Source organism: Molossus molossus, unplaced genomic scaffold (assembly GCF_014108415.1).
Source record: "Molossus molossus isolate mMolMol1 unplaced genomic scaffold, mMolMol1.p scaffold_m16_p_3, whole genome shotgun sequence".
Classification (NCBI taxonomy): domain Eukaryota; kingdom Metazoa; phylum Chordata; class Mammalia; order Chiroptera; family Molossidae; genus Molossus; species Molossus molossus.
In genome coordinates this window covers 100,507,085-100,531,981 of record NW_023425366.1, presented here as the reverse complement: position 1 = coordinate 100,531,981, position 24,897 = coordinate 100,507,085, and the positions used below count along the sequence as shown (strand labels likewise).

Here is a 24,897-nt window from a genome sequence, read left to right as displayed (position 1 = left end):
CTGGTCAGGAGGCCAGGCCGTCAGGTTCTGGGGCCAGAGTGAAACGTGAGAACAGGGTGGATGTTCCCAAACGCGCGCCCGGGCTTTTACTGTGTGCGGGCGGTGTGGGCGCTCAGCCAGACCAGACCACGACCCGCCGTCCGAGTCAGCGCCATGTCGACAGCGAGGCTCTCGGCATCCATCTGGCTTGTCACTTGAACACAGTACGTGCACAAGAGTTTCCTGAATACATGAAAGTAGGGCCAACTATATTCAAAAAACAAGAATGGTCACGACAGAATTCTGAGTGTCAGGTGACGTGGCTGGGCGAGTGACATTTATTTGCTAAGAGGAGGTTTTGCATACCAGACGGGCATCCCCCAGTCCTACTTATGGGGTGGCAGCCTGCACACCTGGTGGGGGCTCGGGACAGAAGACGGGGACCCAGGCACCTGGGGAACTGTCCATGGAGGAACACTGGTGGCCACCCGGTAATGAGTCCCCACACCTCTCACGCAGCACCTTTCACTTGGGCTCCACACTGGCCTCGGCTACTGACTGCAAATACGTGAATGAACCTGAGTGTAAGAACAATCAGAGGACAAGTTGGAGTTGGCCCATGGTCATGTCATTTAGGGTGTCATTCACGTGCTCCCTAAAGTGAAAGGAGCCTGGAACTGCAAACTTTGACCTGACAGAGGAAAATGACAAACCACAGGAACCGAGCTGGTGGCACAGGCATCGTTGTGTTGAGCGCTGGGAGGGGCTGAGCATGGGGACAGCTACAGGAAGAGCCTGGTGGTGGCAGGTGCGCTCGGAAGACACTGAGTCTTAACTCAGATTCAGAGATGCCCCTTATACCCTGGCGACAGTGTCCACGTGGAGGCAGGTACTAGATCGGAATCTGGTGGGAAGCTTAGTGACCATTCCTATGTCAACAGAGGCCCCCCATCTCCATCCTCATCTGTCCCCAACCCCTGGGGAGCTCGCCCTCTGCATCACTATGTGCTTTAAGGCACGTATTCACTGAGGACTGATTAGTGTTCTTCACCCTGGTACGAGGCCCATCCAGTTCAGGAAAATGACAAATTGTTTTCCATTTTGTTTCAAGTTTATAGAAAAGCGTTGTTGTAGTAACACAGGAACTGGTCCACCACAAACAGTGGACCATGAGCCCAGATAAGGGGGCCTGGGGCCGCACCCCCAGACACCATGTGGCTGGTCCTTGCTGCCTCAGGTCACAGCAACCTGCCCGGTGACCTCGTCACATCACCCATCTCCTTCTGCTCTATTTTTCCATGGCCCACACAACTATCGAACACACTCTGCACTTTGCTTGTTTATTGTCCACATCGCCCCCTAAAATGTGAGTCTCGTGAGACGCACAAGAAGTTCTGCTGCCACGTGACCAGTGGGTGCAGCCCTGCACATCGGGGCCGTGAGCACTTGTCGAATGAGGGAAAGGAGGGGGCGCAGGCCGCTGGCGACTGAGCCGTTTGTGACGTATCACCAGCTACTTTTATACTTCATGATTTTCTTCCCATTGAACTGTGGGAGTACTGTTCAGAAGAGTTTCCAAGTAGCACTGTCTTCTACCGGCTTTTTCACTGGCTTGTAGTAGGCTTTTGATAAAGTTAATTTTTTGAAAGTTAGTTTTTGAAAGTTAATCTATATAAATGATCAGGTAAAAGAAAAAGGCCTCCTAAGTTCTTAAAAAGAAAATGACAGAAAATAGACTTTACTCCAAAAGAGGTTTTTAAAGTATTTCTTGTCAAGAATAAGACGAGTTAACATTACTAACAAATGTTTTTCACAATTTCTGGATCTTTCCTCCCCGAGGCTGGCACTCCAGCCAAGCTTTTGCGGGATGTTTGGAGCCCTGGGCCCACAAGAATCTGGCCCCGACCTGCTTCCTGTGGGGACTTCTCCACTTCCCAAGTCGGGCAATGAGAATGGTTCCACGGCTGGTGACAGCCGAGAGCCCGTGGGGGACGAGCTGGCGCCCACCGGTATTTCCAGGGAGAAGTACAAGCAAAGCATCTCGGCACGTGTCCCAGCAGCAAGCTGGCTGTGGACAGCTGACGGGAAATGGCTGGGTGGGAGAGGGACCCGAATGACCACCCCAGGCCCGGTCCCTCAGTCCAGTGGGCTCACCCAAATGCCTATCAACAGCTCTGCTGTGCTCCAAGGGGCTGTAAAAGCCCCCCTGAGCACTTCGTTCTGCAGGGCCTCCTTTCAAGATCAAACAAAATGCATGCTGTGAGAGCGAAGATTTCCTAAGACCAGTTTCTTGGGCCAGATGTGACACCAGAAGCCGTCAGTGTTTCCTGGAAAGAGCTGAGACATCCTAATTATCCTCACCCTGCCAGGGCCACACAGCTTCCTGCAGCTCAGCCTGGTAAAAGCAGCTGTTATGTGCTGAATTCGGCAGGTCTCATCAGGAGCAGGGACCATGTCCCAGGACTTCAGTGTGTACCTCCTAAGGGCTTTAGGAGGGTGTCACACTTCACGAAGGGCCCTGGTCCTCTCTGAGCCCCATCAGAACCCACTGGCTGCCTCTGCTAAGCTGTCCAAGTGGTTCTGAGGCCAGGGCTGGGCTAAGCGGGTCAGGCTGGAGAATCAGATGAATGACTTGGCCAGAGTCACCATGTGATCCACACCACACGCCACATCCAGGGGCTCCCCAGGCATCGTCACCTGAAAAACAAGACCCAGCACACGGTGAAGGGAAATGGCCACCTGGGAGGCAGACAGGCTTGGAGGTGGCCCCACTTGGGCCTGATCCACACTCTGCCTCTTGGTGGGAGACTTAGCCTCTCTGAGCCTTGGCTCCCTCCTCTGGAAATGGGGATACTTAGAGTCTCCGTGGAAACGGCCACCCCAACTCCCCACCTAGTCAACAGCAGGCATTACTGTCCACCCTTCCAAGAGGCCACCCTGGGCACAAGCACGAAGCCTGAGTGGACATCCCACAGAGGTCAGTCCCCTCTGAGCATGACCCCGCCAGAGGGCAACACCTGTTCTCAAGTCGGGTGCTCACTGGCCCTTCCTCGTGGTCACCGCCATGGCTCACAGAGCGGCTTGAGAAACCTTTCTCCTGCTCTCAGGCCCACTTTGGGAACACGTTCCCCCGGCCAGTGTCTTACCCACTCTGCCCACCAGCTCCAGCCCCACACGAGTCCTGTGCGCCCTCGAGGAGGGGTGTTTACTGGGTCTCAAAAGGTGCCAAAGGCCTGGCCAGCAGTCCAGCCGACACTGCCCATTCATCACAGGAAGGCCCAACTCTCAAGGTAACAGCAGAGAGTCCCCTGGGATACGGAAGCTCCGGCCTGTTTGCCTTTAAAATGACTCACTGTTCTACAGCCTGGCCTTGGAAATGGGTGTGCCCACGACTCAAGGACTTCCATACCCACATGGCCACACAGTGCTCCAGAAAAGGGGCACTTTTCTTTCTCTTATTTATTACTATTATTTTATTTTGAATAGGGAATGCATTCACACGCCCACAATATAAAATAACATTCAATGTAAAAGAATAAAAAGGCATTAAATACCTTTCACTACCACTGTCATCTCCTCATTCCCTATCTCCCCTCTGCTACGGAAAGTACTCTGACTGGCTCTCGTCCTTCCAGAGGTCCTTGGTGCAGGGAAGCAAACACCGTGCACGTTCTAAGACAGCACACCTGCACCACTTACCCCTCAGCCCTCAGCGGGACGCAATGCTGCTCTTCTGACCAGACCCAAACCTGCCTCCTGCCCTGTTGGCGGCACTCAGCCAGGCAGTGTGACAGCTGGAAAGGGATGTGTAACAGCCTGTGGAGCTCACTGAGCTTGAGAGGAAAGACCTAGTCCAGACGGCCTGGCCTAAAAGCCCAGAGGCAGCCACGCTGACCCCAGTGTGGTTCCTTGGTGGCGTGGGGAGACAAGTCCATTAAGGACTCCTGGCCACGAACAAATGGACACTGGTAACCAAGTTGTGCTTCCCACCCTCTCCTCCCTAAACAAATGTCTTCAGCAAGGGCTATCAGAGAAATCACTACACAAACAAGAAGCAGTGCCCAGTGCATCGCAAAGGCATTACAGGCTGGCCTCTGTGGACCGGGCCCAGGTGAACTCATCGCAACCTGCCCCAGGCCCTTAGGGCACATCTTGGTGACCAGTGCTGGGGAAAGTGCCCCTCTCCACACTGCCCTGCAGCCAAGCTGCTGCACTGACGCACCTATGTCCTAATTCCGCCAGTCCGCTGGCCATAGGCGCCCAAGCAGAGTGAGCCACTTGGCCGTGGTACGCGGGCCAGGACGGCAGTCTTGGCCGAGAAGGGAAGCGCGGGCCGGCCTGAGGCCCTGCCTCTCCGTGCAGAGGTGGGAGGCTCCCCCAGCCTCTGAACCCAGTCCAGAAGAAGAATGCCCGTAGCCATGTTTTATTTTTGTCCTCGTCAAGGTTAAAAGGAGTTTCTATTCTAAACCAATTTACACTCACAACATTATTGCAAAAGGAAACAGTTCTAAAAACCAAAAGCACATTTAGCCTGAGTGACTTAAAAGTTTAAGCAGACTCAGTTTAGGAACATCTCTCTCCACAATTACATGTTCTTAAAACAAGCGCCCCCCCCACCCCCTCCCCCACCAGGAGACTTGCTGCTTCTTCAACTTGGCTGCATCTGAAATTTCCTTCCTGGCACCAGGCGAGCAGGCTGAGGAAGGAAGAGAGCTCAGCCGGCAAGGAGGCCCTGCCCCAGAGCGTCCACAGCACCTCTCCTGGGCCTCGGAACCACTAGGGCCTGTGGCTACTGAGGTGGCCGTGTAAGAAAGATGCCTGGAAGTCAGAGGGTGCTCCCAGTGTGTGCTCCCAAACCTAAACTGGTACTGACCAGAGGGCCCAGAGTGAGGGGCAGCACAGCCTGCAGACAGTCCCAGATTCACATCACAGCCCCAGCAGAGCCTGAGCTGGGCCAGCCCTCTGACTCCTGAGTCAGTGCCCACAGGCGCACAGTGGGGGACAAGCCCCAACCTTCACACGGCAGCTCTGCCGCCCCCTCCGAAAGGCGGACTATCTGTCTGCTAAAGGCGAGTGCTCTTCCTGGCGCTGCAAGGTGAAGGCCATTCAAAACTTCCCAGTAGCCCATTCCCAAGCCTACAGTGCTGCCATTTAGGTCAGAGGGTCCTGTGAAGACCGCATGACACCTGCAGTGTTTCCACCTCTACACACGTCCTCCTCTCCCCCGCTAGGGACCCTGGATGTCCAGCTCTGGCCCTCGCAGAGGAGAGGGACTACAGGGAGGAGATTGGCATCTCAGTCAGACACAGCTGAGTCTGAACCTTGGCTCTGCTTATGAGACGTGTGACCTTGAAGAAATCACTGGACCTTTCTGAGCTCTGAGTATCCATGTGTAGCAGGAAAACATCCTGAAAAGCTTCAGACAGAAAGAGTTACATCAGTCGGCTCCAATGTCGCTGCCTGGGCTTACATACTGAGAGAAGCCCAGGTTCTGAGTCCAACAAGAACTAGTCACTATGCTTGTAGGAGCTACATATAAGACTTGACTCTTTCTTTTCTTCTTGGAATACTTTTTTTTTTTAAGCTTATCTTTATTGTTGAATGTATTACAGATGTTTCTCATTTTTCCCCCATTGACCCCCTCCTCCCCACTCCCACCCAGCTCCTGCCTTTCCCCACACTGTTGTCTGTGTCCCTTGGTTATGCATATATACATATAAGTTCTTTGGTTTACTTCTTCCCACCCTCCAACCCCCCTTTCCTTTGAGGTTTGTCAGTCTAGCAACCAATTTGTACTTCTTAATCCCTTCACCTTTTTCACTTATTCCCCCAACTCCCCTCCCACCTGGCAACCAACAAAATGTTCTCTGTATCTATGAGAATGTTTCTGTTTCTGCTTGTTCATTTTGTTTGTAGATTCAATTGTTGATAGATATGTATTCATTGCCATTTTGTTTGTTCATATTTTTTATCTTTTTCTTCAAGAAGACCCTTCAACATTTCATATAATAACGGTTTGGTGGTGATGAACTCCTTTAGCTTTTCCTTATCTGGGAAACTCTTTATATGTCCATAGATTCTAAATGACAGCTTTGCAGGATAGAGAAATCTTGGTTGTAGGTTCTTGCTTTTCATCACTCTGAATACTTCTTGCCACTCCCTTCTGGCCTGCAGAGTTTCTTTTGAGAAATCAGCTGACAGTCTAATGGGAACTCCCTTGTAGGCAACTAACTGCTTTTCTCTTGCTGCTTTTAAGATTCTCTTTGTCTTGAACCTTTTGAATTTTGATGATGATGTGTCTTGGTGTAGGCCTCTTGGAGTTCATCTTGTTTGGGACTCTCTGTGCTTCCTGGACTTGTATGTCTGTTTCCTTCACCAAGTTAGGAAAGTTTTCTGCCATTATTGTTTCAGATAGGTTTTCGATTTCTTGTTCTCTCTCTTCTCCTTCTGGCACCCCCAAGATGCGAATGTTGGCACGCTTGAAGTTGTCCCAGAGGTTCCTTACACTATCCTCATTTTTTTTGGATTCTTTTTTCTTTTTGCTGTTCTGATTGGGTGTTTTTTGCTTCCTTATATTCCAAATCGATGGTTTGCTTCTTGGCTTTACCTACTCTACTACTGAATCTGTGTAAATTATTCTTTATTTCAGTTAGTGCCTCCTTCATTTCTGACTGTGCATCCATCATTTCTGACTGGTCCTTTTTTATGCTCTTGAGGCCCTCACTAAGTTCACTGAGGTTCTCACTAAGTTCATTGAGCATCCTTATAAGCAGTGTTTTGAACTCAGCATCTGTTAGGTTGCTTATCTCCATTTCACTTAGTTCTTTTCCTGGAGTTTTGATCTGTTCTTTCATTTGGGACCTGTTTCTTTGTCTCCTCATTTTGGCTGCCTCCCTGTGTTTGTTTCTGTGTGTTACTTAATGAGAGTTATGGGGCTTGCTGAGACCAGATGCTGCTTTGAAAGAATTTAGAAAAACCTGAAGCAGGATCCAAGACAGGCCAATCCTATGGTAAAGCAACTGGCAACAGCTTGGGTGGGTCTGAAAGTTGGGTGGGGCATGGCCTCAGGGAGTCAGCAGGGCGGGGCTACCAGTGTGAGCCAGGTTGCTGGAGTCCCAGATATGGCGGCTGTCTGCTGCCCCAGGGAAGGGCTCACCAAAGGATCAAAGGCCTCTGACAGCACGTTTGTCCCAAAGAAAGCCCCCTCTCCAGCCCTCGATCCAGTGCCAAACAGCTCAGTTCTTCCCTGTATGTCTCTGGCACCCCTCGAGCTGCCTCCCCTCCAAGCTTAGAGGGAGTGAGTCAGAAAAGTTTGTGCGTGGGCCCTTTAAGAGGAGCTGCCTGGGGCTCCAGCCACCTCAGCCTCCCTCACAGCCTCAGTTCCCGCTGGTTTTTCCAGCAGGAAGTTATAGGGATTCTCTTCCTGGCACTGGAACCCTAAGCAGGGTGCCTGGTGTGGGACGGGGACCCCTCAGTCCTCAGGGAGGACCTTCCCAGCCGAGATGTCCTCCTGATTTTTATCTGCCACACGTGGGTGTGGGACCAGCCCATCCGCCTCCACCCCTCCTACCATAGTTGTAGGACTTCCATTCAGCTTGATTTCAGGTGACTTTGAATGATGGTTGTTCTGTAGTTTAGTTATAACTTTGATGTGGTTGTGGGAGGATGCGATCACCTACGCCGCCATCTTGACCGGAAGTCATCTATTCTTGGAATACTTTTTAAATCATGTAACACAGTCCCCGCCGAAGATTAATAACAAAACAGTTTCTTAGAGATTATAAAAATCTCCTATAAATTTTAAGTGAGTACAGCAGAATAGACAGAAGCAAGGTCCAGCGACCCAACAACAGATGGATCGAATCTGTAAGGAATCCAGCCTGGTTGATCCAACCCTGGTTCCTGCCACCACCTCTGTCCCGACCTCTGAGCCTCGGCCTTGCGTCTTCGAGCTGGCAGGCCATCAGATCTCAGCCCCATCCTTTCAAGCTCTATCCTTCATGCTTCCCCAACCAGAAGGTGACAAGGGAACAAAGCAGCCCCACAGTTAGTGAGGGCTCGACGGATGTACAAGAGGGACGATGGTTTGGCAAGAAAGCAGCCGAGCATCCTTCCCCTGATGGCACAGGTGCTGAAGCCGACACCCCAGAGGGAGGAGTAGGTGAAGGGGTCTGGTCTGACCAGCAACTGGTGTCAGCCCCCAGCAGCCTGTTGCTTCCAGCTCAACAGCAGGGCTCAAGCGTGGCTCAGCCACCTCGACGGGCATTCCCAGTCTCAGTGCGTGGCTGTCCTTCGTCTTCGCTCTGATCTGGAGGAAGGCAGGGCAGCCCCCCGTCACAGCTGTCATTCACCCAAAACCCAGCTGCTTCACTGTCTCTTGAGCTTCTCCTCAGAAAGGCCTTTTGGGTGGGGTTCAAGGAAGGGCAGTAAGGACCTACCCAGAAAACAAGCAGGATGTCTAAATCCACATTAAGACAGTCACATCACTTGAGCTGCCATCCACTGCCTGCCGACTGCCTCCCCACCCTCACCCGCAATGGTATTTCCAGGCGCAGGAACAGGCAAGCGCAGCCACTTGGGAACAACTCTGATGCACACCCGTTTTTTCCTGACAAGTCTAAAGTCTCCATTTTGACCTGTTCTCTTAGAAACTGCACCTACTGTTGTTATAAAGGAGTTAGGGCCTGCCAAGTTCACCGGGACCCAGGGGAGTCAGCAACCAAAGGAGCAGCAGTGGAAACAAGCCCCTAAAATACCGAAGAACCTCAAAACACTCTGCCGTGGGCTCTGAACAGACAAACCCTTATTTAAAGTATACATTTATTTTGCATTTTTGGCATGTATTTTTAAAAGATACTTGACACAATTTCAAAGCACATTATTAAAGTCAAACTTGTTAAAGCGCTCAGGCCCACGCACGTGCGTTCCTTAGGCAGAGGCTGCCCCGGAGGGAACGCCAGACCCCAGTCCTGGTGGCGGCCTCTGCGACAGGACACAGGAAACGGGTTTTTCATACTACACTCTGAACCAAGGACATATGTTCTGAATTCAAAAAAAAATAGCTCTTTTTTAGAACTTAAAAAACTTAGTAAACAACACTAAGATAAACTGCAATTGAAGAAAGAACTTTTCCCCTTTCATTTTGAAATGAGCCTTTTTGTCTAATGGCATCCTCCCCTAAGAAAAGCCTTTATTTCTTCACTTTGGTGGCTGTGGTAAGGCATTCTAAATATTAAACATCCTGCTTTCTTTTAAATTCACTGTAAACATTCCTGTGCAGGGGCCTCTGCAAACCAGCTCCTGGCGTGCCAACTTCTTCATTTCAAACCTCCCTGTCGGCGCCCAGGGCCTGGCGGCACCCGGCCTGCAGCGTGCTCCTCTCTGAAGCGCGCTCTGTTTCCCTGCTCGGCATCCCCAAGGGCAGCCTCTGAGGAGGCTTCTGACAGGGCACCACAAAAGGAACCCCGCACAGGCCATCCCCGCCCAGCGCTCACTCGGTAGGCCCCAGCAATGAGCAAAGGGCAGTGAACCTGCAGCCAGAAGAGCTGGTGCTAGACTCTGGCTCTGGTTCCTCACCTGAGCAGCCTCACCTGATGCCGGGAGCAGGAGGAGGGCAGCCGGGACCCGGAAGGGGGGCAGTCCCAGGGACCCGGTGCTGCCCATCAGGTGGAAGCCCACCCAGTCCAGTCTTACCCTCCACGGGAAATACTGGTCTTCCAGGCGGCCAATTCCCAGGCACCCTCGGATGTTCTTGCCCCATACAAACAGCTCTCCTTTGTCTGCAAAGAAAGAAAAACGGTGGCTTGGTTGGGATGAGGCCAAGGGCAAGTCTCCAAGAAGAGGAAGGGTCATGAGAACAGGCTTTCCAGAACCTGGTACAAACAGAGCCCAGTGTTAAACTTCAACTTCTACCAGACAGTAATGCTTTCTTTGAAGGGAAAAGTATACTGCCCTCATACCGAAAACATGTCCAAGCCCAGATTTGCACCTTGTCCCTCACATGGGAGATGAGTATGTGCGCAGAGCAAGGGCCAAGGCGGCTCCCACACGGCCCACTCTGCTTATACCCCCTGCATATGCCCTTCGCCCATAGCTATGTCCAACCAAACCCTGCCCTCCACAAATCCCAAAATCTGAGCATCCTCAAAGTAGGATGACTGTCATTCCTTGTCTGGGTTTCCGCATCTCAGGAGTACTCAGTCAAGTGACACGTGGTGCCTGGGTACCTCTGTGGGCCAGGTCTTGGTCTATGTGTTGGCAGGTAGAACAGGACAGTAACTAAACATGCTTGGTTCCTGTCCTCATGGGACTAGTTGAATAACTAGAAATAAAAGACCAAACTAGTACACACATGCTTACAAACTGTAAAAAGTCCCAAGAAGGAAAAGGACCAAGAGGCTGCTGCAGAGGATGTCTCAGGAGGCTGCATGTAGCTCAGGGCCCTGAGGATGCCAGCCTCCACGAAGGGGCCCAGGCCTGGTGGGGCAGCCTCCCACCACCCAGCCAGCCTTCAGTTCTGACTTCCATCCACATCAGCTTTGGCCACTCCTTGGGAGCAGTGACCCCAATTAGCCACCCCACATCTGGCAAGCAGAGGTAGAAAAGACATGGAAAAGCCAGGACTAAAGTAATATGGGCTGATTAAATAGGAATCCTCTTGTTACAAGCTGTCAGAGCCCCTCTGGTCTGACCATCACCCTTGGTCCTCTACCCTCAGATTTCACTTGTTTAACAGAACAATTCCATCCGGCCTCAAATGTTAGCAGACTTCAGGGTCAACCAAGCAACCCCAGCTCCCGCTGGCTATATGCAAACTCCAGGCACAGACAGGGAAGCCTGAGGTCTGGTGCTCCCTCCACTGAGGGACAGGAACTGGCACTTAGAGGCTGGCTGCTGCGTCTAGGGGAGAAGCTACACAGGGATTTCATTTCCGTGTGACCCAACCGGCCACATGGCATGATGGCAAGCAGAAAATAGTCTGCTCTGGTAGGACACTTCCTGTGGGCGTCCAGGTGCGTGACTCTGCACACAGTGGGTGCCTTAGAACACCCTGGAAATCAGATCATCAGTGCCTCCAGAATTAGTCCACAACGACTCTTATTTACTAAGCCTAAGTAGCTTTGAAAACTCACGTGAACTAGGCTCATCTGCGATGGACGTGGCTGCCTCTGCCTGTGCGGGTAAGGGAGCCTCCACCCGCCAGCACGGCCACCAGTGGGCGCTGGCTGTAACGCCAGCCAGGTGAGACCCCCGCCCAGCAGCACAGCATCCCAACCGCCGAGCGCCTCCTGGCCCGAGCCTGGTGCACAGGCAGCACTGAATGGTGATCATCTGGAACAGGGCTCACACGGCACTGGGCCAGAGAACACAAACAAGGATGACCCGAACTGACTGTCCCAGCCAGATGTTTAAAAGAAAACAATTACTTACCATGAGACAAAAAGGTTTTTTAATTGCAAGGAAATAGTGAATTTGCATGAGAATCACAAAATGAAATGAAATTAATACAGTCTGAGGATTCAAGTCAACTGCAGAGGAACAGACCGAACCGCCGTCACTGTGGAACAGGAGATGCGGTCAAGGGAAGCACACGTGCTAGAGGCCCGCAGTGGCTGGGTGCTGTGGTGCGTCGTCCGGTGGACCTGAGAAAGTCTCCATCCCCTCTGGCATCCTCTCCCCCAGCACTCTGGAGAAATCGGGCAGATTTACTTCCACAAAACCACAGGATGGTCTTACAAGTGTGCCCCTTGCCATCCCACGTTCCTGGGTCAGATCTGGGTTTGGGCTTGGCCAGGCAGTGGGATTAAGCCCCACATATTCATTTCCTAATTACCTACCATGGATTTGCCAAACCTCTGCTGGTTTCCCCCAGCACCCCAACATACTCAAGGGTCCCCTCTCCTACCACCGATTGGTATCCTCTTGAGAAAACTCACTTTCACATTAGACTAACCACAAACCAAATGAACCAAAACAAAACTACAGGATGAAAAAAAGATACACATTATATAACCTCAAGCCAAACAACTTCTGGATTAGCTGCTCTCTTTAATTATCCACACAAGGGCACCACTCCACCGGTGGATGGAAACTGAGAGCTGCCCAGTCTGGGGCTGCACCTGAGAGAGTGAAGCTCTGTCCGTCTCTGGGCCGCATGGCTTGGTCACTTACTGGTAAGGGCAGCAAAGTGGCTGAGTCCACATCGAATGCGGGAAACCTGGACTTCTGGGTTGAACTCCATCAAGCCAAAGAGAGTGGGTGGAATCATTTCTGGAAGAGCAGTTTCCAGTAGGTTTGGTCCTTTCCCAAGAATTCCATAGCCCCAGACAAAAACATGTCCTTCTCCTACATTACAGGAAAAACAACGGTCAGTAAGTCCAACCAAGAGCAGCCCTCACTCACTGGAAACGCGAACGGCACCAAGATGCAGTACATCCACATGCATTTTTTTCTCCTTGCTTGGCAAGAACATGCTGACAGATATTTAAAATAATGTTTCTTTTCTCCTCTTCCAAATTCTTGCTTGTGGAGTATGTCTAGCCAACTCACCAATCTCAGAATACAAACTTCCCACATCTTGAGGGTAACCTGGACAGGACCAATCCATAAATCACCCAGAAACCCCATGTGAACACAGGAGAACCTTCGAAGGACAGTTTTTCCTAACTGCTCTATGTTCCACATTGGTCGGAAGACCAAGCCAAGTACTAAACAACATTTGGCCAGATTCCTAAAACTCTTAGAAATGATTTTTTGGTTATAAAAAGTTTAATACTCATCAGCAGTACCAGATGTTTAATCCCAGAGGCATGGCTCTCAGTATCTAAACCCTAAGGCTCTTCTCCTATCTTGTTTCTTGGCACAGCTCTCTGGAGAAGGCAGAGCGGGAGTCTCTGGCCCAGCTAAGGGACAGGGAGAAAATGCACTCCCCCTTTCAGAGGTCTGCTACAGAATTACTAAGCTCTGAGCTGTCTACATAAAGATCACGCTGTCATCTCTGTCAGAATGTCACCTCACCCTCTATTAGCTGAACTCAACCTGCCTGGATCTTCCCCAGCCACATTCCCTTCCTTGGGATGAGGTCTGCTGCCTATGAGTCCAGTGGGCACTGACCCTTCCCTCTCCAGCCCACCTAGAGATGCCCAGAGAGTCTGCAAGAGGGTCTCACCATTTAACACAGCACAGCCTGTGCCACCGCAGGCAGCCTGCTTCACCTTGCCCACTCCCGAGAAGGGTAAGCACCGGGGGACGTTCACCTGAATCAAAGGAAGGGTCCACACTGTTAGGAAGACAAACCAGCAAGAACTTGGAAATAATCTGGTCTTGTGTACAGAATACACAAGTACCATTCATTCATTCACACCACAGGTATTTCCAAAACACTGAACATATGCTAACCGTCTAACTGGGTGTTGGAAAGACGAGGGGAATAAGAAGCCAGTCCCTCTCTTAGTCTAGTGGGAGGTAGCTGCCAGCCCAAATTAACATAATTTGTGCCGAATGCAGTGAAGGCGTACAGGGTCTCTGAGAATGAATGTCAGGGAGACCAATCTAGTTTGGGGGGAGGAGTAGTCAGGGAAGGCTGCATGGTCTCCTGCGACCTGAAAGATGAGAAGAAGTAAGAGGCAAGGGGAGAAGAGCAGGATATGACAAGCAGGGGAGATGGATGTGCAAAGGGAATGAGGTGAGCATGGCACATTCGAGGAGGTTAAACCAGGTCAGAGGGGCTAAAGCAGGGGACGGGGTGGAATACAGTGCAAGATGCTGGTGGGGAGAGGGGGCCAGACCATGCAGGACGTTATGGAGAAGGACCAGAGTGGGGGGATGAGCATGAGCTCACTTTCAGACCTACTGAACTCGCAGTGCCTGCAGACGATCAACTGAAATGGCAAGTGCTCCTTAGTGATGTCTGGAACTCGGGTATGTAAGCTGGAAAGTCATCAGTATATAGACGGCAAATGCAGCCAGGGGTATGGATAAGATCTTCTAAAGGGGGAATATGGAGAAAAAAAGAGCAAAATCCACACCATGAGGATCCTCAACATTTAAAGGCCTGGCACAAGAGGGAACCAAGTAAATGAGACCAAGAAGACACGACAAAAAAGACAAGAGAGCACTAGAAGAGTCTAGTAACGGGGGCAAAAGAAAGCATGGTTTTCACGAAGTGGTCATGGTCAATGTCAAATGCTGCTGAGAGGTCAAGAAAGATAAAGAGTGAAAAATGTTCTCCAGACTCTTATTATTTTTAGCAACATGGATGCCATTGGTAATTCTATCAAGAGCCACCCAGCAAACTAATAAGGTGGAAACTAAGTGAGACAGACTACAAAGTGAATGGGAGATGAGGAAACAGTAAGTAAATGCAGCCCCTGAGACGCCTGTCCTAGGAGGAAGCAGGGGGTGAAGCAAAGGGCTAGGGGTAGGGAGAATGGAGGAGATGGAGGAGTCCACACAGGGTTTTTTAAGATGGAAGACCCATAAGACAGGGGTAAAGACTGACAGAGGGACCAGGAAAGGACAGGCTGAAGTTATGGGAAAGAAGGCCCAGCAGATGGAGTATGGCTTCTGAGAAGGTGGAAGGATGGGATCCAGGACAGAGAGAAGAATCAGCTTTAGCAGAAGATACACCTCCTCCACTGCTAGAAAAAGGAATGGGTCCAGGGTGGGTACAGACACAGGTACGTGTTTGGGAGCCATAGTAGGAAACTGAGGGCATTCTCATCTGACAGCATCCGTTTTCTCTATTAAACAGGAGGCAAGATCTGCTGAGAGTGAGAGATGGGAGGGTCCGGGTTTGGAGAGTGAAATGTGGCCAACTTAGCTTTCCAGCAGGATTTGGTCTTGGCGCTTCTACTGAGGAATAACTTTGGAAAGATAGCTTATGAGTGTTTCAGTGACAGCCATGAATCTTCATAGATTCACTTTCAAATGGAGACAGCAGAAAGAGAACAGTTGACTCGAAAGGAGTGAAGGGGCTTACCAATGCAGAAAGTGTACGCCTAGATAAAGTCGGGCCGTCGGGGCTGGGGCTGGGCCTGGGCCTCTGCTGCCTGGCTCCCAGAGCCTCCTCCCCTCACTGTGCTCTGGCAGGAGGCCCGCAGCAAGCACTGAGAAACACTCTAGCAAAGCCACTGGAAACATACCACTGTTGTCACTGACAGGATGAGGCTCACAGTAAAGAATCATGGTTATGATGGGCTACTTCAGCGATGACGCCCAATAATCCTGGTCCCCTCCTATTCACCTTGTGTCATCCCCACCCTGAGTAAGGGCTGGACCTAGTGACTTGCTTCTAATGAGCAGAATACCAGCAAAAGTGAGGGGAAGCCAGAGCCAAGGTTCAGTGATGAAACCTTGGCTGCTGTCTCACTGGCACTCTCTTGCCTTCTCATTTGCTCACTCTGATGCAGCCCGATGCCATGTCACGAGCTACCACATGGAGAAGCCTACATGGCAAGGAACCATGGCAGGCTTGGCCAACGACTACTAGCTGGCCAACTACAGCGAGGAACTGGGGCCCCAGTCCAACAGTCTACAAGGACCTGCATCCTGCCAACCACCATCGGTGTGGCCCTGAAAGCAGAACCTTCCCCAGTTGAATCCTAAGATAACTGTAGCCTTTGAGAGTCAGAGCCAGAAGACACAGCTAAGCCACCCCAAAATTCCTGACCCACAGAAACTGTGAGGTAATGAGTGTTGTTTTAAGCCACTAAGTTTTGGGGTCATTTGTTATGCGGCAATATATAACAATGACATGATACTGGACCTGTCCCCCATGGGAAGGCCATGGGAAACATTTTTCTCAGACCTTGGCATTAGGAAGAACCTAATCTTACAGAAACAATGAATCATTTAAATGACCATGTTTTCTTCTTTGCTTTGGCCACTAGGAAGCTCAAAGCCAAATCTGCAACCACTTCTAGCCACTGAGCCAGATCACAGAGAACGCATTTTTTCATCTTTTTAGCTGATCTTTAGTTTCCTTTTGTGCAAGTTTCTTTATCATTAACATATATTCTGTATTTGCCAGAAGTTTAATGATATTAAAGAATAAAGAATGTTTTTTGTGTGTGTGTGTGTTTTTTTTTTATCCTCACCCAAGGACATTTTTCCATTTTTTTGTTCAGATAGAGTGGGAGGGAGAGAGAGGAAGAGAGAGAGAGAGAAACATCGATGTGAAAGGGACACATCGAGTGGCTGCCACCCGCTCGACCAACCAGGGCCGGGGACAAACTGCAACCGAGGTATATGCCCTTAGCGGGAACCGAACCTGGGTCTCTCTGGACCACAGGCCGACGCTCTAACCACTGAGCCAAACCGGCCAGGGCTAAAGAATGTTTTTTAAATAGTCCTTATCTTTTAGAGATACATACTGAAACTTCTATAGATGAAGTATGATATCAAAATAATCCTAGGCAGAGTAGATGGAATTAAAGATGGGACAAAACTGGCCATTAGGGAATATGGGTTTTTTGGGGGTGGCGGGAGGTTAATGAAAATGTCTGGCATTAGACAGTGGTGATAGTTGCACATCCTTGTGACTTACTAAACACCACTATTTTATATACTTAAAAATTGTGAATTATATCTCTATTTTTAAATGGGCCATTAATTGGTAATTGTTGAACATGGGTCATGGGTATATAGAGATGAATTATGCAATGAGCTCTCCTTTTTGTTTATATTTGAAGTTTTCTTTAATAAAATGTTTAAAATTCTACTGTAGTTTGTATTAATGGTGTCTTGCTTCAGTGACAAGGATGGGCTAGTGGTGAGGAGAGGCAGGGCTTCTGGAGGGCTGCTGGTTTCTACTGCTTGATCTGGGTGGGGTCACACAGGAGTCTTCATCGAGCTGCTCACTTATGATCTGTGTGCTTTTAGGACACGTATGTTCCATTGCAACAAAAAACACACTGTGACATCATAGGAACTGACGCAAAGAGCCTCGTATCCCCTTTAGAACAAGACAGGGTACCCAGGCATACCAAAAATGCTGCTCTAAACCAGGACTGTCTTATCAAAGTATTGATAATAATGGCTTTTGAACCTAAGCTTTCTTTCTGGGCTCCAATGAGACTGTCAAGAACGTGGAACCTTGAAGAGGCAGTCTTACAATAGGTTAGGCCTTAACATTCTACCACTTTATACATCACACTTTGGGGAAGAACCTCTTATAAATGTCCTGAGCATGTCATATTTACACACCTCCTAGCACTGTGCTGTGACCTCCTACCTGTGTGGAGTCCGTGACAGAGGCCAGCTGCAGGTACTCTGAGTTGCCCCAACCGAAGAGGTCTCCATCAGCAGACACAGCCAGGCAACAATCACCGTAGGTGGCAGTCTGGACAATGTTCACTCCCGCAAGGTCTCCACCCAGTTTGGTAGGCGTGCTGGTGATATTGTAGTGACCCAGACCTAACACAATGGAAAAAACTTACTTTTAGTTATTTATTCTCTTACCACCTACACAGACTTATTATACGCCAAACACACTTTAAGTACTTGACAAACATCAAAAACCCTAATCTGTTCCTCTGTATGCCACCAACTTCCACCTCCATGTTCTTTCAGAGGAGGAAAAGGACGTAATTGTAATTGGATCATTTAAAAACCCTTGGAATTTTCTAGATCTGATTCAAAATAGAAAGCTTCTCAAGTGAAATCCCACTATACAATGAACATATCAGACCTTGCATATATTACAACAAGCAATTTCGAATGCGTTGCTGAGCTTGCTGGAAAATAAAGAAAATCTCACACAAACCCTCTACCCCACCTCACCCTAAAAAGTAAATGGAAATAGGCAAAGCAGCACGGTAAACAGTAAACAGAAAAGACAGGGCTTGCCTGAAGGGCAATGTCACTCTGAGCACTGTGATGGAGGGTAATCCCTGGGCAGCATACCGAGGCAAAACACTACAGCACAGATTCTGGCTTCCAGGGGCTTCCTCACTGAGTCAGACTGGCAGGGCCGTTGACAACAACCAAAAGTAAATCCAAATCCTCTCTAGGGGAAAGCATTTCCAACTTAGGCCCTTAGAGTTTCCACTAAGTAAATTCAATAAAATATGATATCACAATAAAAAATTACTAAACTCTTGCCCAGCTGGTATAGCTCAGTGGTTGAGTATCAACCCATGCACCAAGAGGTTGCCGGTTCGATTCCCAGTCAGGGCACATGCCCAGGCTGTGGGCCAAATCCCCAGTGGGGGGCGTGCAGGAGGCAGCCAATTGATGTTCTCTCTCGCCGATGTTTCTCTCTCTCTCTCTCCCTTCCTCTCTCTTAAAATCAATAAAGGAAAAAAAAATTACTAAACTCTTAAGGAAAAATGTCACTATGAGTAAGAGCAAACAGAACCAACACACGACCTATTTATACCCTCCAGACTCCAGACACTAGAATTATGATATACAAAATAAAAAGTAGCCCTGGCCAGTTTGGCTCAGCGGTTAGAGTGTCAGCCCCCAGATCAAAGAGTCCCAGGTTCAATTCCAGGACATATACCTCAGTTGCGCTTCATCCCTGGCCCCGGTTAGGGTCATGCAGGAGGCAACCAATCAATGTGTCTCTCTCACATCGATGTTTCTCTCTCTTTCTTCCTCTCTCCCTCCCTCCCACTCTATCTGAAGATAAATGGAAAAATGTCCTCGGGTGAGGATTAAAAATAAATAAATAAATAAATAACTCAGTGCAATGTTCAAAGAAATAAAAACAGGAATAAGAGACTACAGAAAAGGCCCGATAAATTTAAAAAGGAAATAACTAGCCCAGCTGGTGTGGCTCAGTAACTTGAGCGTCGTCCCATGGACGGAGAAGTCCTGGTTCAATTCCGGGTCAGGGCACACGCCCAGGTTGCAGGTTTGATCCCCAGTAAGGGGCATGCAGGAGGCAACTGATTGATGTATCTCTCTCACACAGATATTTCTCTCTCTCCCTCTCTTCCTTCCTCTCTCTCTAAAAAAATCAATAAAAACATTTTTAAAATGTTTAAAAATAAAAAGGATGCCCTGGCCAGTTTGGCTCAGTGGTTGAGCATCGGCCTGCAGACCAGAGAGTCCCAGGTTCGGTTCCTGCTAGGCGCACGTACCACAAAAAATAAAAATAAAAAAAATAAAAATAAAAAGGAAACTATTAGAAATGAAAAAGTATAGTTAAAAACTCAAATGGATGGACAAAAAGACAAACAACAATCATTAACAATCAGTTAATGCAACACTATAACTAATAAAGACTACAGGTATAGAATATATAAAGAATTCTTAAAAATCAGTAAAAAAAAAAGAAGTAAAAAAAATGGGTAAAGACACCACATACATTTCAGAGAAGGAAAAGCAAGACTGGTCAATTAACACATGAGAAGATGCTCACTCTCAGTAGTAATTAGGAAAATGCAAATTCAAACCTTAATGCAATACGATTTCACATCCACAGACAAGAGGAAACTTTCAGGAGATAATACCAACTTGGCCTAGGCTGTGGAACAACACCCTCCTGCTGTGGAGGTCACTTGTTACAACTATTTTGGAAAACAATAATCGGAATACATATGCATAACCTATAACCAGCACTTCCACTCACAGAATCTTCACTACCGCTCCCAGAATTCTTGAGCATATGTACAAGGAGACACACCGATGATCACAGAAACACTGCTTGTTATGTAACAAAAAGTTGTAAACCATACAAATATCTATCAACAAAAGGTGAATAAATTGAGGTGTATTCCATAGTAGAATATCATAGAGCTATAAAAATAAACCGCAGCAGGATACAAAATCAACACACAAACCTCAACTGCATTTCTATATACTAGCAGTGAATAATCCAACAAAGAAAATTAACAAAACAATTCTGGTTACAGTAGCATCGAGAGGAGTATAATATTTGGGAATTAACTTAATCAAAGAGGTGAAAAACTTGTATAATGAAAACTACAAAACACTGCTAAAAGAAATTAAAGAAAATATAAACAGATGGAATTTTCTAGGTCTGATTCAAGTTAGAAAGCTTCTCAAGTGAAATCCCACTATACAATGAACATATCAGACCTTGCATATATTACAACAAGCAATTTCGAATGCGCTGCTGAGTTTGCTGGAAAATAAAGGAAAATTCACACAAACCCTCTACCCCACCCCACCCTAAAAAGTAAATGGAAATAGGCAAAGCAGTATGGTAAACAGTAAACAGAAAAAACAGGGCTTGCCTGAAGGGTAATGTCACTCTTCATGAACTGGAAGACAATATGTGAAGATGTCAATACTATCCAAAGTGATCTACAGATTCAATATAATCCCTATTAAAATCCCAACAATATTTTTTGCAGAAATAGAAAAATCCATCCTAAAGTTCACATGGAATTTCAAAGGACCCCAAATAGCTAAATGATCATAAAGAGGAACAAAGTTGGAGAACATACACTTTGTGATTTCAACTTACTATGAAGCTTCAGTTATCAAAACAGTGATACTGACACGAAGAAACAGAGACCAATGGCACAGAACACTGTCCAGAAATGAAGCCTCGCTTATATGGTCATAAGATTCTTTGAAAGAATCCCAAGACCATTCAATAGGAAAAGGATAGTCTTTTCAACAAAAGGTGCTGGGAGAACTAGGTATCCACATGCAAAAAATTTAAGCGGGACCTTTAGTTAACACCATATACAAAAATCAACTCAAAATGGATCAAAAACCTAAACGTAAGGACTAAAACTATAAAATTCTTAGAAGAAAACCCAGAGTAAAAGTTTCACAACACTGGATTTGGCAATGAACTCTCAATATATGACCCGAAAAGCACAGGCAACAAAAGAAAAAATAAGTTGTTAAGAGAGCAGATCGTAAGAGCTTTTATCATAAGCAGAAATTTTTTTTCTATTCTTTTTATTGTGTCTGTGTGAGATGATGGATGTTAACTAAACCTATTGTAATCATTTCACAATATATAGAATTCAAACCATCATGTGGTACACCTTAAACTTACACAGTGATGTATATCAATTATTTCTTAATAAAACTGTAAAAAAATTTTAAAGAAAAAATACACTAATGAAAATTAAAATCTTTTGTGCATCAAAAGACACTACCAACAGAGTAAAAAAGCAACCCACAGAATGGGAGAAAATATTTGCAAATCAAATATCTGATAAGAGATTAATATTCAGTATAGCAAATTTAACTACAACAAAAAACAAACGACCCAATTGAAAAATGATCTTCAAAGAAGATATACAAAGGTCCAATAAGCACATGAAAAGATGTTCAACATCACTAATCATTAAGAAAATACAAATCACAAACGAGATAACACTTCACATCTATTAGGATGGCCACTATTAGAAAAATAAATAAATAACAAGTGTTATGGAAGATGTGGAGAAATTAGAATTTCATAATATAGCAATATAATGTTGCTGGTGGGAATGTAAAATTGTGCAGTTGCTATGGAAAACAGTATGGTAGTTCCTCAAAAATTTTTAAATAGAATAACCTTATGATCCATTCCATTTCTGGATATATATCCAAGAGAGCTGAGAGCACAGTCCCAAAGAGATATTTGTACACCCATGTTTACAGCAGCATTATTCCAATAGCTAAAAGGCAGAAACGGAAGAATGGATAAGCACAATGTGTTATATACATACAAGGGAATATTATCCAGCCTTAAAAAGGAAGTAATTCGGACAGATGCTAAACAATGGATAAACTCTGAGAACATCATGCTAAGTAAAATAAGTTAGTCACACACAAAAACACAAATACTGTATGATTCACTCATATAAGGCACCTAGAGTCAAACTCATAGAGGCAGAAAGCAGAACAGCAGTTGCCAGGCTGGGAGGAGGACAGAATGGGGAGTTACTGTTTAATGGGTATAAAGTTTCGGTTTTACAAGATGAGAGAGTTCTGGAAATGGATGGTGGTGATGGTTGCACAACAATATGGATTTACTTAATACCAATGAACTGTACATTTAAAAATGGTTCAGGTGGTGAATGTTATGTGTATTTAACCACAATTTTTAAGAATTGAAGAAAGCCCTGGCTGGTTTGGCTCAGCAGTTAGAGCGTCGGCCTGTGGACCAGAGAGTCCGGGGTTCAGTTCCCGCAAAGGACTCGTACCTCGGTTGCAGTTTGTCCCCGGCCCCAGTTGGGGTTGTGTGGGTGGCAACCAGTTGATGTGTCTCTCTCACATCGGTGTTTCTCTTCCCCCCACCCCACTCTATCTGAAGATAAATGCAAAAGTGTCCTCGAATGAGGATAAAAAAAAAATTTTAAAAAACAAGTTGAGGCTAAAACTGGCAAAACTGGCCTCCCCAGCTATCAGGGCAGGGGGTGGAGGGAGGAATGAACAAACTGCAGATATCTATAATACAGCTGATTCTTAAGAAACATAATGTTGAGCTTAAACCAAGTTACAGAAGATACATATAGTATGACCCCTAAAATAAGCAAAGTTAGTCAATACATTATGTGGGAATGTATGTGTGTCTGTGTATAAATTTAGGAGGGTAGGCAAATTTTGGGGGGAAGGCAAGCATAAGAATCAAGAGAGGTGCACACTCATAGAATCTGCAGTACTGACAATGTTCTAGGTCTTAAATTGGGTAATGGTTTCATAAATGTCGATTTTTTTTCTTTTATCCTCACTGAGGATATTTTTTTATTTTTAGATAGAGTGTAGGCGGAGGAGGGGGACATCAATGTGAGAGAGGTTGCCTCCCCCAAAGGCCCTGATCAGGGCCAGTGATCAAACCTGCAACCCAGGTACATGCCCTTGACCAGGAATCAGACCCGAGACCCTTTAGTGCATGGGCTGATGCTCTAACCACTGAGCCATATTGGCCACGGCAATAATGTCTTTTGATGCACAAGTTTTTAAATTCTCATGAAGATCAATTTATCTATTTTTTTCTTCTTTTACTTGTGATTTGGATGTCATATTTAAGAAAATGCTGCCTAATCCAAAGTCACAAAGATTATACCTATGCTTTCTTCTAAATTTAAGTTCTTACATTTATGACGTTAATCCATTTTGAGTTCATTTTTATAGATGGTGTAAATAGAGGTTCAAATTCATTCTTTTGCATGTAGATATCCAGTTGTCCCAGCACCATTTGTTGAAAAGACTATTCTTTTCTCAATTAAATGGTCTTAGCACTCTTGTCAAAAATAATACATCACAGCCCTGGCCGGTTTGGCTCAGCGGTTACAGCTTTGGCCTGCGGTCCAGAGAGACCCGGGTTCGGTTCCCGCTAAGGGCACGTACCTTGGTTGTAGTTTGTCCCCTGCCCCAGTTGGGGTCGTGCGGGAGGCAGCCGCTCGATGTGTCCCGTTCGCATCGATGTTTCTCTCTCTCTCTTCCTCCCACTCTACCTGAACAAAAATGGAAAAATGTCCTCAGGTGAGAATAAAAAAATAAATAAATAAAAAATAATAGATCACAGATGTATGGGTTTCCTTCTAGACTCTCAATTCTATTCTATTGAGCTATGCCTATGCTTATGCCAGTACCACCCTGTTTTGATTACTACTATATCTTTTAGTAAATCTTGAAATCAGAAAGTGTGATTCCTCCAACTTTGTCCTTCAAATTTTGGGGGGCTATTTGTGGTCCCTTGCAATTCCATATGAATTTTAGCATTAGTTTATCCATTTCTACAACTAAGGCAAATGGAATTTTGATAGAAATTGCATTGAATCTGTAGATTTAGAGAGTATTGCCTACACACATTCTTTTGTATATAATACATATAAATAAAAATATTTTTAAAAAGTAATTCAAAATGTTGAAGGTTTATGAAAGAATGGAATAGGATGCTCAGATAGCAAGTGAAAAGGAAAAGGAGAATAACTGATTTAGAAAGAAGGGAAGCCTTCACTGAGGAGGTGACAGCCATGCTGAGTCCTACAGAACAAAAAGGAGAGCAAAGAGCATTCCAGGCTAAGGAAATATCATGGGCAAAGACCCTATGGCATGGATTCGGAAATGGCAACAGAGTGAATGGAAGCTACACAGACCATCTCCCAAGACCAAACTGGAATTACAACAAAAATAAAGACAAATCGTCAGGAAAAAGCAACAGAAAAGCAGCTTGGAGGACCACATAACCATGGACACTGACTCAATCCTGGTAGGCTTGTGGAGACGCAAGAGGTGGGCTGGGAGCCCATGGTCGGTGGGCAGTAGCCTTAGCTGTGAGCAGTGCCCTCAGGTTAAACTCCCAAGCGGCTCCACAGTGCAGAGCCGGGACAGAGACTAAAACAGCCACAGCCACTCACCTTGAGCTCCGGCAGAGGGAGGGCGGACTGGACAGGAACTGTGTGGGGACACTCGGGAATTGGAGGGCGCTCAGAGCTTTTGATGAGTTGCAGCCACGCAGGACTGTGGTCATCTTACTCCTTCCCAGGGTCCTGAGGAGAGGCGGTGGCCCCTCCCTCGGAGATTCAACCCCACCCAGGTGGCCGTTGAAATGCAAACTGAGGCCCATTAACAACCAGCATCTGCCCCACCCTCGGGAAATCCCCTTATGCAGAGCAGAGCACCTGAGGGAGTTTTTCATTAAACTGAGAAGCCAAAGTTCTTCAGGAAACCGCAATGATAGCCTCCAGGCAAAAAGTTAGAGAATAACTGTACCATCCCTGGGCTAGCAAATCTAACCAGAAAAGTAAGACTTGACAGTGGTGTTTAATGTGGGTCCTCCTGGCTCATACAAACCCAGGAGAGGGAGCCACAAACAGCAGAACACCAACACCCACAGGGAAAATTTAGCAGGCTCAAAAGCCCACTGTGATAGCCAAAATGGTGAAACACAGAAACAAAAGCCAAATGAAAGAACAAGAGCCCTCTACTGAAGATGAGATAAGTGAGGTGCAGTTAGGCAAGTTAACAGAACTAGAATTCAGAGCCATGCTC

General features: G+C 47.0%; 1 protein-coding gene across 5 annotated transcripts in view; it reads right to left on the bottom strand.

Moving 5' to 3' along the window:
- Window positions 1-1,061: 1,061 nt before the first annotated feature.
- Window positions 1,062-24,897, bottom strand: part of RCC1L (RCC1 like) — a 51,245-nt gene continuing 27,409 nt past the window's right edge. The window contains exons 6-10 of one of the 5 annotated variants that reach the window (XM_036280544.1): window positions 17,213-17,394; window positions 13,148-13,235; window positions 12,151-12,324; window positions 9,673-9,758; window positions 1,062-2,676 (exon numbers count right to left, since the gene is read on the bottom strand). In XM_036280544.1, the coding sequence (XP_036136437.1) occupies window positions 2,599-2,676; window positions 9,673-9,758; window positions 12,151-12,324; window positions 13,148-13,235; window positions 17,213-17,394 (608 nt within the window). In that variant the 3' untranslated portion in view covers window positions 1,062-2,598. Of the gene's footprint in view, window positions 2,677-8,961; window positions 9,022-9,672; window positions 9,759-12,150; window positions 12,325-13,147; window positions 13,236-17,212; window positions 17,395-24,897 lie in introns of those variants that run through there. The other 4 variants (XM_036280545.1, XM_036280541.1, XM_036280542.1 and 1 more) reach the window with 4 other exon arrangements.